The 19,140-nt window shown below is 31.9% G+C and overlaps 1 protein-coding gene and 1 long non-coding RNA gene across 4 annotated transcripts in view; both read left to right on the top strand.

The window, feature by feature from the left end:
- The first annotated feature begins 5,556 nt into the window (after positions 1 to 5,556).
- LOC122276809 (nudix hydrolase 2-like) overlaps positions 5,557 to 19,140 on the top strand; it is a 37,986-nt gene continuing 24,402 nt past the window's right edge. The window contains exon 1 of the mRNA XM_043086712.1: positions 5,557 to 5,757. Within this exon, the coding sequence (XP_042942646.1) occupies positions 5,557 to 5,757 (201 nt within the window). The remainder of the gene's footprint in view (positions 5,758 to 19,140) is intronic.
- Positions 14,070 to 19,048, top strand: LOC122276554. 3 transcript variants are annotated; one of them, XR_006228886.1, is made up of 3 exons: positions 14,099 to 14,406; positions 14,527 to 14,609; positions 18,615 to 19,048. It is a non-coding gene; the product is annotated as an uncharacterized LOC122276554 (long non-coding RNA). The 3 variants fall into 3 exon arrangements; XR_006228885.1 differs by having other exon boundaries at positions 14,114 to 14,406; positions 14,559 to 14,609; XR_006228884.1 differs by lacking the exon at positions 14,527 to 14,609 and having other exon boundaries at positions 14,070 to 14,406.

The raw sequence follows: 19,140 nt of genomic DNA, 5'->3' as shown, positions 1-19,140 counted from the left end.
ATACAAGCGATATCGATAATGGTGAAAAAGAAGAAAAAGAGGATGATATTGACTTTATGATAGCATTACAATTAATGATGGCTTCTAAATATTACACAACATATATGGTCAAGGAACCTTGTAGGACCTCTCCACATATAGGTCATAAGTTTGTTATGAAGATTCTAAATGGTCATCATGATAGATGTCATCAGCAATTTAGGATGGAAAAAGATGTATTTCATACTTTATGCAAAGAGTTGAATGGAAGATATAACTTAACTAGTACTCGAAACATAACTATCGAAGAAATGGTTGGAATTTTCTTGATTACATTAGGTCATGGGTTCGGGAATAGAATGGCGCAAGAAAGATTTCAACATTCGGGAGAGACTATTAGTAGGCATTTTAACAGTGTATTAATGGCTGTTTCACGAATGGCGGTCGACATTATCAGCCTCACTGATAGGGAATTTAAGGATGTTCCAAAAAAAATTCGTGAAGATGAGCGATATTGGCAATACTTTAAAGATTGTATTGAAGCTATTGATGGAACCTATGTGCCAGTTACTATATCTCCAACTAAAAGAATTCCATTTATTGGTAGAAAAGGTATACCTACTCAAAATATCATGGCAGTTTGTGATTTTCATATGCGCTTCACTTTTGTTTGGGCTGGGTGGGAAGGTACTGCACATGATACACGTATTTTTATAGAAGCTATTCGGAAGAATGAATTGCACTTTCCACATCCATCTAGAGGTTTGAATTTGATAAGAATGACATTAATGAAGTTCAATAAGAATATAAATGATTTTTATATTACTTTTGATTTATTATCCTAAATTGTATGCATGTAAATATTACTTGGTAGATGCTGGATATCCTCATATGAACAGACACATGGGGCCATACAGAAGGGAACGATATCATCTACCAGATTTTCGTCGTGGTCCTTGACCAATGGGTATGCGTGAAATATTTAATCATGCACATTTGTCACTCAGATGCACTATTGAGAGAACATTTGGAGTTTGGAAAAACAGATGGAAGATATTAGATCATATGCCAAATTTTCCTTATCATAAGCAAGTTAAAATTGTCGTAGCGTCTATGGCTATTCATAATTTTATTAGAACTCATGCATTAAAAGATATTGAGTTCAAGCCATACGATGATGACGAGGATTATCTACCTCCTGGAAGCATGGAGGACGAAGAAGCAGAAGATTACTCAAGCATGCAATAATCAAAGATATCTAATGAAAATGTTATTAATATTGAACGTGATTATATTGCTGTTTCACTTATGCATGGTTGAAGTTATTTTCATTCCATTATAATTACTGAAAAATATATTAGACTATTTTCATTGTTATTTTATTATAATATTTTATTTATATCAAGCATATGCCCTTTTTTGTCATTTTTACCTCAAAAAGTGTTTTTCAATTTCGTTTCCAAACAAATCTAATATATTTGAAAGTGCTTTAGACATACGGATCCCAAACAGTACATAGCTTTTTAATAGTAGAGCTTATTACGTTAAGCTCTAAGCTATAAGCCTTAAGCTAAAAGCAATATTTTCTACCACAACCCCAAACAAACACTTTGTCTTCTTTAACCGAGAGACAGTATATAATTGATCACAAAGCTAGCTTGCTAGCTAGTGTTGCATGAGTAACGAGATGACAATTAGAAGTAGGAATCATTATTTAAAAGCATTAAAAAGAAGAAAAAGAAATAACATAGATACAAAATCAAAAATAGTTTAAAGAAAAAAATAGAATATATAAAAAATATATTGTATATTTGAGAAAATATTGCCTAATCAGATCACATGTTATAAAATTGATCATAAATTATGATATTAATCAATTTAAATCACAATTCAGAATTATGCTTATTAACTATTTTTTCATCTAAAGCAATTAATAATATAATAAAATAATTAAAAATATATTGATTTTTAAATGTATAAAATATATAATAGTGCAGCTCAATCAACCACCTTTCCACGAGTCATGCATTTCGTGTACGTTCTTCAGATTTGCTTCTTGATAAAAAATCAATCTCTTTCATTTGTTCTCACTTCCAATTAAATTTTACAGATCAAAACTCTAAATTGTGCTGGGCAGAGACTCGATCATTCCTCCGAGGCATTGACGTGAACCTCTGCCTTCCTCTGACGATTGCGAAGAAGAAGCGAGCCTTTCATCCCTTAATAGCACCATATCTAGCTTGAGCCTTTAAAAAAAAAAAAAAAAAAAAAAAAAAAAACCTTGGTTGGTGAAGAAGGAGATTGAAGATTGTTGTTGGGTTGGTGAAATGAGGATTATTGTTGGGTTGATCGAAGATGACCACAGGACCAGGTGAAGACTTTCTCTTTCAACTTACTCCCACACAAAGACTGATGAAGAACAAAAATAGATGGGCTTTCGGTGTTTTTATCTGCTTTCTCAACTGTTGTGTTTTTTAATTTATTTTTTTATATATGGGCTAAAGGGGCCCCATGCCACATCATCCGATTACGCAACGATTCTATCCAGCACTTGTACATAGAAGAACAAAAAAATAAATGGAGAGTAAGCGATCGAAGGTGAAAAAAAAAATCACTCCAAAGAAATATCTGTAGCACTTTGAACCGTACGTGTGTGCAATTCAAGCTATAAAATCCTGCTAATCACCTTTTGTTTGAAAGTATTCTCGGCGGGAGTAACTTTAATTTTTTACTAATTTAGGTCGGTTAGGATGCCGAAAGCATCTGCTCTGTATCTTATTTGGGCTGTATGGTTTCGAGTTTTGCATATCCAAAGGTTATATTTCATTTCTAAATTTTGAAAATATCTTTGTAAATAAACAGTATAAAATTAACAGTAAACAATACAACAGTAAATAAATAATACAAAATTGACATAAATAATAAGTAAACAGTATAAAATAATAAAAGAACAGTGAAATTTTTTGGTAAACAGTGTAAATAGTACATAAACAGTATAAAATCTCAAAGATTCGGGTACTTTTTAAATAGTGAGACCCATACTTTTTTTTAAATCTTAAAAAGTAAAAATTATCTCATCTTATTTCACTATTCAAATATATATTTTTTTACAAATTATTTCATCTCATTTTAATTTAAAAATTTTACTATTATTTAAAATATCTCTTTTCATTTTATCTAAACTTCATAATCAAATAATGTGTTATACCATCGTGCCATTACAAGGTATTGTGACAACTTATCAAAAAAGGATAAAAAAAATATATATTTAAAATGAAATAAAAATGACTGATATAAATAAACGGCATAATAACATTAGTTTACGGTTATGTCTTGATGAGCTGACGTGTCGTCATTTGCCAAGGCCCGCACTAAAGTTTGGAGCGGGGTTTCGTTTTTTAAATAGTCAAAATGCGGTAGGAAAATGCATTTTGACTATTTAAAAAACGGTTATCTTCTCAATTTTTATTTTTTATTTTTTATTGTTATTAAGGAATGTGGTAGGTAAATGCGGGGTTTCGTTTAATGTACGAAATTATCAATGGTCAAAATTAAGGCCACTTCCCGCTTGTACAGTTACACATTCTATGACCTTTTTTTAAAATTTTTTTTTTCTTGGAACATATTTCAGTCGTGTATGACGTTGCATGGTATTTTCTCGGAAAATCACAAGGAATCGATTTGAAGAATAGACGGAAAAATAAAAACAGAAAAGATCAAATCAACTAGAGATGATTTACTTATTCAATTATGAGAAATGATATTTGCAGTTGTGGTTGTGTAAGTGGCGTGCAATCGCTTTGAAAAATAAATTAATATGGAATCCATATGAAAAAATTAACTTTTTAATCGTGGACCTCACTCTTTTTTAAAGCGATTGCGCGGCGTTTACAATTTCACGACTGTATATAACATTACTCTTCAATTATATGTAGCGTTCGTACGAATATTCCATGGTTTATATTTTTATTTATTTTTAATGTGCAATTATTTAATGACATATATGTCATATATAAATATTTATGAAAAATTATGGTCAATAAGATTATGATCAATAAAATCTTTTATATATTCTTAACATCATCGATGCACACATATAAGAATGGATTTACCTTTATTAATATTCTCTCTTTTTATTTAGTTAAAAAGGCAACAGAGATGAGAATATATATATATATTGGAATATTAATTCATGAAGTGAAAAAACGAGGTGGGCGCGCATGTACATACAGTGCACACGACTTACTGAAAAATATGTCGGGAGATTCTGGGAACGTACACGTGAATTCGATCGCCTGTCCTTGACTTCAAAGGGATGGTAAGTGAAGAATCAAAGTCCAGGGCCCTGAAAGCACGGTACTTCATATATGTAGACTTAAAATAATTAAAGAAAAGATACGGCAGCTGAGATGGAAAGTGATCGTGAATGGTGTGGATTCACGTTCGAATAAACCGATCGATCGACCATGTATATATATTATTAGAGAAATGCTATTTGCACATGGCGTCGCGTACCCTTTGCGTACACGCCGTCCATGTGGCACGATAATAAAACGGTGCGTTGCGCACTGCATCGAGGATTCCCCCGAGCTTTATCGTTCTGCCTCCCCTCTTCCTTCACGTACAGAGTGAGGATGAAGCAGGGCTAGACGACGGCTGCCTCCACACTTATCTCGTTGTCGATTCTAGAAATTTCCAGGTAAACGATTGTTCAGCGAAACCCATTTGAAAACCAAGTCGTGCGAAACCCATTTCAAAACCAAAAATTTCCTGCACCTTCACGCTGCAGAAAAACCCATTTCGTAACCCAAATTGGTAGAAAACGATTTCGACCGCACAAACCAGTTCTCCTGCCCAGCAACCACACTCCTGTCGTCGTCGAATCCGAAGCCACTACATTGTGCAGGTAGTGTTTATTCTTCCTCTTCTTATTTCTTTCTTCAAATTCCAGATGAAATGTGTGTATTATTTCCAAATTGAAAAATACAGTCACATTCCAAGAAATCAGGAAAAATGCCTCTGTTTGTGATGTTTTCGCTGGTGCTAGAAGGTCAAGTCATTATAGCAGGAATTTATTGGTGTATATTGACATTCAGAATGTATTGCTGGACATTTGTCTTGTGGGAAATGACGAATTTTTTTATCTTTTTGTGTCTTTATGCAGGCATGTGCACACTGCAATTTCTTGAGTTTGTGAAGTTTTTTTTACCTCTAGGCTATCAGCTGCATGTCCATAATTTTGCCGATCTGGTTGAGACATGACTCTGATCTCTAGCTGCAGGATTGTGCGAACGAAATGCTTGCGCATGTATACGAAACATGAAGCCGGTTTTAGAAGAGAGAAGGAGGAGATGATTTCGTTCTTACCTGCAGTGTTCAATCGGCACCGATTTTACGAAGGTCTATTGAAGGGTACAAGAAAATTGCTGCGCACCGTTTCATTAATGTCCACGTGGGACCCGTGTACGCGCCGTGTCCCCTTTAGCGTGTGCAACCAGCATTTCTCATATTATTATAAGCTGTGTTTCCTCGCAAAACTAGCCCTAGTCACAACAAAAACGTTGGGATTGATAGACCATGGTCGACTTACGTAGTGTAGGAGCCATGTTGGCGTCTGGGACGCAGCAGGTGTTTGGTGAAACGGAAAGTTCCGTACTAACTGCGGTGAATGATGAGTTTGGAGGGATCATTGTGGAAATGGCGCCCCAGCAACACCCCATGGACGCTGCTGCCTTCGGCTCTATGCTTAGATCTTCCATTTCTCATTGGAGAGAGCAAGTGATTTTTCATTTTCTCGGGGGCTTTGCTACATACAGTCGGCAAATGCAGTCGGTGTGCAGTCGGCTGTACGGAATGAATAAAAAAAATTTTTTATATTCAGGGGGACCTACATGAATAAAAAAATAATTTTTTTTTTCATATAGGTCCCGTATTAATTCACTTTTTTACAGCCGACTGCACACCGACTGTATCTGCTGACTATAAAAAGTATTTCTCTTTTCTCGAACTTTGTCTATCATGGACGCACGTACGTTAATTGTTCAAAGAAAGAAAATAAATGATATGCAAGTACGTATCATATACGTACAGTACTAACAGGGATTATTATCTGTCTATGATGTAAGGAAGGCACGTACGTACGTACTCAAATATCCTAACAATGGCGGTTGTGTTTGTTTAATATTTTTGGGATACATATATGATTGTTATAATTTATGTTAAGAGTTTTACTACATACAAGTACAGTCGTATACTAATTTGTGTATTAATATTGATTTATTCATACTTAAAATTTAAATTAACACTGTTTTCAATAAAATCTACTTTTTGACCAATCACATCACATTGGTGCACAGATTAGTGCACAATTGTGCTTGCAACTATATTTTTCCTTATGTTAATGGGTTTTCAGCTGTTTTCGGAAGGTGAATATATATATATTGTGACGCCCCCAAATTTCGTTTGGGATCGGACGGACATTTGAAGCGTCGAGACATGCAACACAAGGTTACATGCCCCCGTTCATGACATATAAGATGCAATAATCCTAACATGCATATAACATTATGCAATATTCGCAGCGGATAATTTTTTTCTTTAGCAATACTATGCACCAAATTGAAAATATCCCAATACTGAAAACATACTTCATACATAAAGATCCATTGAATAACTAAGATCACAGCACTATTCCAAAATAGTTATGATCCAATAGTACTGGAGATGCAACTCCATCGTACAAGTAGTAATTTAACTACTATATTAACATTAACGACGCACCGTCGTTCAGTCGACTGTGTCTAGTTGGTCAGCCCTTGATCCTCCTTCAGGTCCTGTAACAAGATCTACCATTCAGGGGGAATGGTAGTTGGGACTACCACAGTGAGATTTGATTACAAATCTCAGCAAGTTAACAAAAAACTTCCATACAGACTAATGATGCATGTACGACAGTAAAAGCATAAATGCATAATCAAATTCATAAATAATTAAAGCATAACTTAGCGTACAACATAGCATAATTGACATAGCTTAAATTAAATCATGAACTGAACTTGACTTGACATGAACTTGATCTGAAACTTGACTTAGCATGAACTTGCTCTGAAACTTGAATTAACATGAAAAATACATACTCCACAGTTGTTGTGGCCCAATGTATTCTACGTGTAAATACATACTCCACAGTTGTTGTGGCCCCATGTATTCTACACAAACTTGACTTAACATTAAAAATACATACTCCACAGTTGTTGTGGCCCCATGTATTCTACACAAACTTGACTTAACATAAAAAATACATACTCCACAGTTGTTGTGGCCCCATGTATTTTACGCATCACAATTGTAGTTAAATACATACTCCACAGTTGTTGTGGCCCAATGTATTCTACACAAACTTGACTTAACATTTAAAAATACATACTTCACAGTTGTTGTGGCCCCATGTATTCTACACAAACTTGACTTAACATGAAAAATACATACTCCACAGTTGTTGTGGCCCCATGTATTCTACGTGTAAATACATACTCCACAGTTGTTGTGGCCCCATGTATTCTACACAAACTTGACTTAACATGAAAAATACATACTCCACAGTTGTTGTGGCCCCATGTATTCTACGTGTAAATACATACTCCACAGTTGTTGTGGCTCCATGTATTCTACGTGTAAATACATACTCCACAGTTGTTGTGGCCCCATGTATTCTACGTGTAAATACATACTCCACAGTTGTTGTGGCCCCATGTATTTTACACAAACTTGACTTAACATGAAAAATACATACTCCACAGTTGTTGTGGCCCCATGTATTCTACGTGTAAATACATACTCCACAGTTGTTGTGGCCCCATGTATTTTACGCATCACAATTGTAGTTAAATACATACTCCACAGTTGTTGTGGCCCCATGTATTCTACACATCATAATGTACTCAAGATGAAATGTGACTGGAATACGAAAGGACTGAAGTCCTGACGTAACATAACGTGACTTGAACATAACTTAGAATACATGACCAACTTGAGATAGAAACATTTCGTAACATGGCATAACATATAATAGACAACATATTTAACATGACATACTTGCAACAGTGAATATTACATGACTTGACTTACATGTAATAGATGATATACTTAGCATGACGTACTTGTAATGTACAGTAATACATAACAGAATATATTATGTAACAGATAAAAATTGATGACAGAATAAATTCTGTATAATAGACAATTACATGATAACTTGGCATGGCATGACATATATGATAACATACATACATACACTGTAATTCTTTTACTTAGCACACATACACAGTAGACTGCTAGTAAGTTAAAAGCTAACTTACCTCGATCTCCGCGTTTCTTATAAAACTTCAAGTGCGATCACGAGAAACTGTAATTAGTGATTCTAAAAGTTAGAACTAAATCACTAATAATTTGAAATATGGAAAATACTAACTTAAAGAGTAAAATTTTTATTTTACTCTCTACATGTGGGAAAATGACCGTTTTACCCATAACTTAAGGATTTTGCATACTAACTCCAAAAGTTTCCAAAATTTACATTTCTCATGTAAATTTTGTCCTAAATTTAAATATCAACTCAGAAAAATTTAAAACTAATCACAACTATTAAAACTCCATAGGGCCGAAATTCTCATATGCTATTTCTATTGATTTTTGTTTCCAACTTGTTTTGATCAACCTTTTGATCTATGACTTATAAATATGTGATCTTCAAACCAAACCATCACATGGTTTAAAAAGATGTCTTAAAACATATATAAGCTTCTAATTTAAGATCACATGGTTAAAAATTAACCAAAACATAAATTTAGCCAAGAACATTCACACTTTGACTTATCTGAATATCTCTTTACATAAAATTTCATATCTTTGAAACTAACATCAAATATCTTCAAAATAATAATATAACATGTATATAAGATGCTTAGGATCCTCCAATAAAATTATCATAGTCATTAGAATAGGTTTAGACCACCAAAGAGTTAAACTTTCTCAAAACAGAAACTGTTTTTCCTCTTCCAGTTTCTAAGTTTCTAAATCTAAGAAAATCTTTCATCAAAACCTTTAATCATGCAAAAATCCTCAACCAATAGTCATATATACATGTTAACAATACTCCATAAAAATTTCGGACCAATATCTATCCATTAGCTTGGTCAAAAACTCCAAACTATAACATACTCTCCAGATTCACGCCCAGAATGACCTTTCCATGGTTAAAAATACTTTTGACCGACCAAATGACCATGGAATGATACGAAAAATACATCTACGGAAACTAGACTCAAAGAAGAACAACTTATATGAAGGAGACTTTATGATAAAATACTTACAAAAGCTTCGAAATGGGTGTGCAAAAGAATTCCTAAAAGCTGTTCGAGAGAGAGTGTTTGGTATTCTTTCAATGGAAAGCATAAATGAAGATAATTTCGTGGGGAGGGGTGGCTGGAGATACTTGTGGATAAGATATAGAAGAGATGAGGCTGGAGTGAGAGTTAAGTGTAGGACTCTCTTACCCGAAGTGAGAGTTAAGCGTAGGACTCTCTTACCGGAGTGAGAGTGGAGTGTAGGACTCTCTTACCTAATAATATCTACAAAAATTAACTCAAGATATTTTTACCCAATAATATCTACGAAATTAGCTTAAAATATTTTCTAAATGTGGAGTAGACTTGGAAGAGTAAGGTGGTTAAAATCTTTCCATGTGTATTTTAAATCTATGTTCTTAAGATATTTTCCAAATGTGTATTTTGCTTAGGTGTCATGATCTCACACCTTGATTTCCTTCACAATTCCATCTAATGGTTTCTCTTTGTACTAAGTATCTAATACTATTCATTATGTGTGGTTAAGATCTTGCCAAGTATCCAAATAAAATTTCGCTAACCTAATTTGGACATTTCACACTGTGATTTTGAAAACACTGCGTTTAGTACGTTTACCGAGATTACTATTCACTCCAAAAATAAACGTAATAAATTTAGTACTGAAAAATCTTAAATATTCAATTAAGCCTAGTGGTGTAGACTATAATGTATTCTGACACTTCTAACTATCTCAAATAATTAAAATTGCATTTCTGGCACCATAGTGAGTGATAACACTAACTATGTTGACAGGCTAAAACCTATGCGATTAGTCGATTCGTGTAAACTTACGAAATTTTCACGAGGTTCTTAAGGTCAAAAGAAATTCCACAATTGAATTTCTAGCGGGTTGTTACATATATACTAGATCGGAGCAATGTGTAAAGTACGTTTGTCTAGTTAAAATTCGTAATATTTCAAAAACCTTATTTGTTGAACAAAAAATATTAAAGATTTATATTTAAGGGGAAGGATGTGATATCTCGTATTTACGTGTATTTTAATTAAAAGATTATTTAAATGATTATAATTAGTAATTATCTTATTTTAAATTTAACGTGCTTTTCATCATATTATTTTGTGATTTCAAGTTGTAAAATTTAAATAATGTGTTTTCTTGATATTAATTATTGTTTTGCATTTAAATTGCTCTTTGCTTTAATTATTCTATTGTTGGGCTTTAATTATTTTATTTTATTAATATTGAGTTGTAGTTTTTTATTTGGCTTTTATCTATTTTTATTATGCCATTTTTATTTTATTAGACATTTATTTTCGGATTGGCCTTGTTTTTAGATCGTTATTTTCTATTTTTGGCCCAAGCCTAGTTTGTTTTTAGGCCCAGCCCGTGGGCTTTTTCCAGCTCTTGCACCATATGGTGCGTTTTGGCCTCAATGCCCTTAGGGCTTTATTTCTTTTCTCTTCTTCTTTCTCCAGCCGCAGGCTGCTTCTTCCTTCTCTTCTTCAGTTTTCGTTTCTTCCTTCCTTCTCTTGAGCCGATTACTTCATCTTCTCATTTCTTTTATTTTTCATTTGGTTTTATTTTCGGTTCTTCACTGATGTGTCGTCTGCGCGTGGAGCTGGATGTTGGTGTTGCTGAAGTTGCTCAACGTTGTGGGTAGTTTGCTTGTTGACACAGTGGCTTGGCTTCTCATATGGTGGCTCCTTATGGTGCTCTTCCTTTTGTTTCAGCCATGGTGGGATTTTGAACGTGGGGCAGTGACTACTCTGTTTTGGATGAAGGAAAACAAAGTTGTTGCCATTTGACGTGTCTATGGATGGTGTTTTGTGTCTTTTGGTTTGCGTGGGTGGTACAGTAGTTATTGAGTGAGTAATGATTCATGCGCGCTTACCAAAATAAAAGGTAGTGGCTGAAATCACAGAGGAAAGCAACAAACGTTAACTTTACTATGATTCATAAAACAAACGGCGTTAACTTTAATGGGAAAACAACAAAAATTATTAAAACAAAATTTTTCATTTGATAGCCACTTTATATATATATACTAGGTAGAAGTAACGTGCAATGCACGTTTATCTAATTTAATGAAATAATTATTTTAAAAAAAAGGTATATATTTCATAAAAAAATTGATTTCAATCAATAATTTAAAACATATGGAAAAAAATGTGAAATCTAGCAAATATTTAGGGTAATGATAGTTAAATATAGAATAATAATTACATACTTGTATAGATTAAAATATAAAAATATTAGTTCAAAATAAGACATAATCTAATACATATCTATAATATTGATAGTTTTAGCAAAGTTTCATGTGATGAGTTTAATACAAGCCTAACAAAAACATTAATTCAAAACATAACATAGTCCAACACATGTGATAAGTTTAATACAAGCCCAACAAAAACATCAGTTCAAAATATGAGTCTTTTGATGTTTTTACGCTGATCCATCATTCTGTGTCATCCTGTACAACATCAATAGAGACGACATCGACATTCTTGTACTGCTTTTGGTTGAGTCGATCGAGGTCTACTAGAAGTTCAATCTTCCATTCTTTCTGTGAAACTTGTGCCACAAGATTTTCTATATATGACAAATGTTCCTGCAAAGGAAATTTTTAATTATAATTGCATAATTAATAAAAATTTGAATACCTTATATGCTAAAAATTTATGTCTTCTAAATTAACACAAATTTTTGAATGCAATGTTTTTAATTAAATTACTAAGCATGTTATAAATAAAAATAAAACTGACATAATAGACAAGTATATAAAAATCAATTTCAACGATTTTTGTTATAATTTACTTTTAAAAGTTTTTTTAATATAAACCTCAATGTATTTATAGATAATGTATTAAATATGTTAAAAATTTTGAGATAGACTTTTCTACTCACAACAATAAAGCAAATAGAAAATAAGAAGACGTACATCTCCAGTATGTTTCATAAGATTAACTGCTGAACAACAAAATGATTCTTCTACAATTTCACCAAACATAATAGCAGATAATCTTCCTGTACCATCGTCGAGTTCAACATATGCTCGGCAACTATAAATTTGTTGGAAATATCATTTTAAGTTAAAATCAATAAAAACTATACATTAAATCTATTACATAAATTATCAAACAAAAAAATTGAAAGATACATACCGTGGTTGGAAAATGCTTTGGTATTTGCAATGGTAACAAAGGAATATATCATTGTAATCATATCCAGTTCCTTTATTACAGCCAATACATGACATGTAAAAAAATATCTGGCGCAAATCAACCACAATTATTTTCGCCTTTATCCAAAACTTTGTTTTCTGCATCACATTAGAAATAATTTTTTAGAAGAATTGATTGTATAAATATTTGAATTTGTTACTGAGAATAGGATTTTACTGCCATGGGTTGCAAACTTTTGATGAACTCAGCAACATCACAATTCTTGATTATTTTTTTAAAATTTTTTAATAGTAAATAAAGTAATTACTAATGACTTTGTTTTTTTTTTAATATTTAAAGATGTTTAAAAAGATATAATTGCATACAAGAGAAAAACCACGAAGGATATATTTAAAGATGTTTACTAACAAGGGGTTTGTTGGTGATTTTAAATAAAAAATTACAAAATATAAGGAAAAAAAAAACTAATTGTTTGTTGGTGGTTTTAAATAAATACATCTTCTACTTTTAGAAACTTTATTTATTTATTTGGGTCTATTATATGCTATTATTTTGCCAGAAATTAAGTACTCTTGTTATTTTATAAAGTACCAATTTCATTTTTTGTTTTAATGGGTTTTGTTATTATACAGAGAAACATATGGGTTGTTATTTCGAGCGTGTGTAGTGATGGATGTAATCAGAAATCTATTTTTCTTTTTCTTGGAGTTTATGTAACTGTTTTAATTGTGGAGGTTTGTTATTTTTATTAAGTGGGTTCAAGATTTTCATACACTTCTTTTCCTATGTTTAGCTCTGGTTTTATCATTTTAGTATGTATCTGTATCTATAGCTATATATATATATATTATACTTTTATTATCTATATTTTCTATCTCTGTTGTATTTTCTTTATTCTGAAAAAGAGATCCATTTATTCTCAGTAATTCTCTTGTGACTGCTCTCTATATATTTTACTCATCATCCATACACTATATATTAAATAAAGAAAAAAATAAAATAAAAAATTATATATAATATGTGGTGTAAAAATAATGAATAAAATTTTTATTTGAACTATGCGCCAAGTAGTTCATGTCCACACCAACTGAAATTTGTGTTTTTAGGCGGTAACGAACTGAATTATTATATATTATATATATATTTAGAATAAATATATTTGAATTATTTCATTTTATTATTATTATTTTAAATGAAAAAATAGTTAAAATGTATAAATTTGAATTGTGATTTAAATTATTTAATAGTATAGTTTATACTTAATTTTAAAAATTTTAATTTAATTAAATAATATTTTTTAATATGCACAATATATTATTTATATTTTTTATTTTTTAATTTTTTTTATTTCTCTTTTTTTATTTTTTATTTTAGATTAAGAAAGGCAAAGCATGAGAGAGAAGAGATAAAGTGAAAAGCGTAGTAAGCTTTGACATTTCAAAAGCAGTACATTTTTTCTTTGATTTCTCTAAGATTCTCTCTGGCTTGATGAAAGATATGCATTTGGGTCAGTTTCTTTCCTTTCAGTTTTCATGCATGGGTTAAAGACAACAAGCCCCTTTTTTTTTTTTTTTCATTTTAGATTTTACGGAAGCAACGCTGTAAGTTTAATTATTTTTTTGGAGTCTTTTGTTTTGGATGGACATGCAGCGTGAGGGGTTCTTTGGTCTTTTATGGTCATAGACACATGCACGTGGGTTGTTTTTAGAACCCTAGCTAACTTTTTGAGCTTTCGTCCCTTCCCAGCCCCCTTTCATTCGTCCCCCAACGTGATTCCAACAAGATCAACTCATCTCTCACAGCCGATTTCCCCATCCCTCCCACTTGCAGTGCCGATTTCACTACGCCCTCCCTCTCACGCAGTCTTCTCTTTAAATGGGTAAATTTTTGATTTATGCATTTCACATACGAGTTTCTGTTGGATTTTAGGGTTTGATTTATGGGTTTATTTTTGCATTTAATGTGATTCTTAGGATTCTCTCTTCCTTTAATGGTCTAGGGGTTTGTTTTTTTCTTCATACACTTTGATAGGTTGTGCCGTTGAAGTAACGGGCCGGAAACTCCACTAAAGATTTTTATGGTGTGAGTGGTCTCTATCTTTCTTTCAGTGTTCTATTTGCTCCCAGTTTTCTATTGTCTCCGCATTTGGGTTTCTTTGGGTTTTCCTATGAAAAGATAATATCTTGAATTTCTGATTTCTTTGTCTAACGTTCATGGGAGATATCTTATGAGGTTTCAGCACATGGCTTTTTGATTTTGGACAAAGGCTTTGGAGATAATGGGGTAATGAAGTTGGGTTAGTGTTTTGGTCAACTTTGGTTGACTCTTGTTTGGTCTTTGCTATCTAATGTATTGATCTTGCGATTCTCAAGCTAAGTTTCTTTACATGGGTATTCGATTTTAAATGTTAGTTTTGGGATATTACAAAGTAACTTTACTGAATAATCAGATTAACTTCGTGTTTTATGTTTTGAAGGTAGTTAAATAGCATACAGTCCAAAACGGTAAGAAGAATTGATAAGGAGTTGGCCAATGATGCTCGAATTGTTTTTCTGTCGATGGGATCTTTTGGTGTAAGGTTATATGTGTGACCCAAAGTAATATGGCAAATTTGTGAAGCTTTTAGGGGTGACTAATCAGAAGGTGCTTGGTTTAATATGCGATTATCGGGGGTTCATGAATTCTTTTTTTGAAAATTTATTCTTGTAATCTCTAGCCTTTAGTTTTACATCTTTTTTGTTAGTTATTTATAGTCTTTCAGGATTTTGGAACTTGTGTGCAAAGCACAAAAATTGCTTAAATGTTTATGATAGTTTTATGGTATAAAACTAAAAGTAAAAAATCTATATATCGACTGAATGAGCTAAAAGTAAAAAAATCTGTGTGTGTATTTTTTTTTTTTTTTTTTGTAGTGTTTTAGTTCTGTGAGCATGTGGGAAAGGATTAGGGTCTGTTTTGGGTTTTTTTAAAACATGGGGTTTTATTTATTTATTTGGATCTATTATATGCTGTTATTTTGCCAAAAAATAAGTAGTCTTGTTATTTTATAAAGTACCAATTTCATTTTTTGTTATTCCAACCAAAAAACCAGATTTATTTCTTCTGTTTTTTTTTCCTTATTTTTACATGCATATGGTTCTAAGATGGCTTGTTAGTATTTTTTCGTTTTGAAACTTGTTAGTTTTTTTTTTTTTTTTTGTAGGGCTAGGGTTTCTCACCCAAGAAATCAGCAATCCTGGAATTAGCCATGGATATGTATCAGAGGGTCGAAAAATACAAGCCCGAGTCTCAGATATGTTTTGCTTCTTCTTATTATTGTTTGGCTCTTGGAATTATATAAATATTTATTTAATTTCTAGAGTTGTGGGTTTATGGGTGACTCCTATAAATTGAGCATGTTGTTCGATCTGGTTTGACTGTGATTACTTTATCTAGTTTGACTGTGATTAGTTCATCTGGTTTTTTTTAATTGTGGGGTTTTATTTATTTATTTGGGTATGTTATATGTTGTTGGCTCTTGGAATTATATGGCTTCTTGGGTTAAATGGATTAGGGTCTGTCTTGGGTTTTGGGTCTGTGATTAGTTCATCTGGTTTAACTGCTGTTCCATTTTTTTTTTGTAGTTTTTTTTTTAATTTTTTTAATTTCCAATGACACAACATCACACTACTTCACAATACTTTTCTTTTCTTAACCTATTCACTATCATCTCTAGTCTTTAGTTTTACATCTTTTTTGTTAGTTATTTATAGTCTTTCAGGATTTTGAAACTTGTGTACAAAGCACAAAAATTGCCTGAATGTTTATGATAGTTTTATGGTATAAAACTAAAAGCAAAAAAATCTATATATCGACTGAATGAGCTAAAAGTAAAAAATCTGTGTGTGTGTGTGTGTTTTTTTTTTTTTGTAGTGTTTTAGTTCTGTGAGCATGTGGGAAAGGATTAGGGTCTATTTTGGGTTTTTTAAAACACGGGGTTTTATTTATTTATTTGGATCTATTATATGCTGTTATTTTGCCATAAATTAAGTAGTCTTGTTATTTTATAAAGTACCAATTTCATTTTTTGTTATTCCAACCAAAAAACCAGATTTATTTCTTCTGTTTTGTTCTCCTTATTTTTACATGTATATGGTTCTAAGATGGCTTGTTAGTATTTTTTCGTTTTGAAACTTGTTAGTATTTTTTTTTTTTTTTGTAGGGCTAGGGTTTCTCAGCTAAGAAATCAGCAATCCTGGAATTAGCCATGGATATGTATTAGAGGGTCGTAAAATACAAGCCCGAGTCTCAGATATGTTTTGCTTCTTCTTATTACTGTTTGGCTCTTGGAATTATATAAATATTTATTTAATTTCTAGAGTTGTGGGTTTATGAGTGACTCCTATAAATTGAGCATGTTGTTTGATCTGGTTTGACTGTGATTACTTCATCTAGTTTAACTGTGATTAGTTCATCTGGTTTTTTTTAATTATGGGGTTTTATTTATTTATTTGGGTATGTTATATGCTGTTGGCTCTTGGAATTATATGGCTTCTTGGGTTAAATGGATTAGGGTCTGTCTTGGGTTTTGGGTCTGTGATTAGTTCATCTGGTTTAACTGCTGTTCCATTTTTTTTTTGTAGTTTTTTTTAATTTTTTTAATTTCCAATGACACAACATCACACTACTTCACACTACTTTTCTTTCCTTAACCTATTCACTATCAAGATAGCCAACAAAAACATAATACATTATTATTGGAGCACATTTTTATTTTTAGATCCTCACCCTAGGATGTTTATCTAATTCTATTTTTGCTCCTAGCTTTAGATATATCACTGACAAAACATCACATTTTTATTTTCTTAACTTATTCGCTGTCAAGATAGCTCACAAAAGAAAGAGTACACTTTTATTTTTAAATCTTTGATAAATACATTATTATTGGAACACATTTTTATTTTTAGATCCTCACCCTAGGATGTTTATCTAATTCTGTTTTTGCTCCTAGCTTTAGATATATCACTGACAAAACATCACATTTTTCTTTTCTTAACCTATTCACTGTCAAGATAGCTCACAAAAGAAAGAGTACACTTTTATTTTTAGATCTTTGATAAATCTAACAATAGCAAATGAAAGGGATCGAAAAGTGGAAGATAACAAAATAAATAAACCACAAGATAGACTTACAAAGATAAAAATCAGAAATGTAAAACTCTGAAAGTCCCCAACCAAGAAAACCTGAAAAGAAATCACCATTAGAAACGAACAGAAAACATTAAGCACTGCAGGAAACAATGAAAAAGAAGAAGAAGAAAGAAATGCTAGTAGGGTAAGGTAACAATGAAAGAAAGAAGAAAGCAAAGCTAGTAGGGTAAAGAAAATAACCCAAGAACTAAATGTGCAGCTCTGAAAAAAAGCACCAAACGACATAAGCAGGGTGAACAAAAATGATCTTCATAGACCCTTTTAAGGTGCAATGGCTTCCTGAAATATCCTCCTAGGAACTCCCATCGCATGCAGCAGACCACTGCAAAACCAATCAATCCACTGGAAAACCACTGCATATGCAGCATCAGACCACTCCATATGCATTTTTTATTTCTTGCGTTTTATTTGTAGAAAACTGGCAGCATCAGACCACTGTATATGCATTTTTTATTTCTTGCATTTTATTTATCAGGATTAACTATATATTTTTTTTTAAAAATTTCCTGCAGTAATGAATGCAATTTTATTTATTCACTTATATGTAGATGTAGAACTGACCTCCTAGGGCATGTCATCATATGGATCTTTATCCTGATTAACTATACTTTTTAATGTTTTTATGATTCTTTATTTCTTGCATTTTTATTTATCAGGATTAAATATTTGTGATTTTTTCATATGGCACTTGTTTTTTCTTCTTAGGTAGTGAGCACTGTTTTCTTTGTCGTGATTAATCATATGAGATTTGTTTTTCTTTTACACACTAAGCAATTTTTTCTTCTTTATCCTGAACGGACATGATTTTTTTTATTTGTTTTTAAGATTTTAATTATTTTTTTTTATCCAGATTAAGAATATTTTTTTTAATGATTTTTGTGATTCCATATGTTACAGATGTAAAAGTCACAATTACCTATACGCATGCAAAACTCACAATTAACTACAGCCATGCACTGACCAACTGAAGGAGGTTCTATACGCATGCACTGATAACTGACAAGAGGGGACAAGAGCAGGCCTTGGTACCAATGCAACTGGCGTATTTAGACTGCACAACCAATGAATTTAAGACTTTTGCACGGATGAAATGTACAAATTGAAGCAAAGAGTGAAGACATAAAACACGAAAACGGAATGGGATTGCACTGTTCATTACTGTAGCAGAAGCATAGATGCTTTTTATTATAGATAGATATAAAGATATATATAAAATATTTATTGTTCTTCCTTTTACATGTGCACATGGTTAGACTTTCTTATCCGTTGTAGTAGTCCTAACCCTTGCTTAGAATATTTAATATAAATTAATGAAATGAAATATTATAGAATTTTTTATTTTTTTTTAACACAAGATTGCTTTATTAATCAATTCCTTCTCAATAAGGATCGAATACGTACAATGAGGACCAACCTCCATATC

Source organism: Carya illinoinensis, chromosome 9 (genome assembly GCF_018687715.1).
Source record: "Carya illinoinensis cultivar Pawnee chromosome 9, C.illinoinensisPawnee_v1, whole genome shotgun sequence".
Classification (NCBI taxonomy): domain Eukaryota; kingdom Viridiplantae; phylum Streptophyta; class Magnoliopsida; order Fagales; family Juglandaceae; genus Carya; species Carya illinoinensis.
Note: the sequence above shows the minus strand (reverse complement) of the source record. Positions and strands in the feature narration are given on the sequence as shown.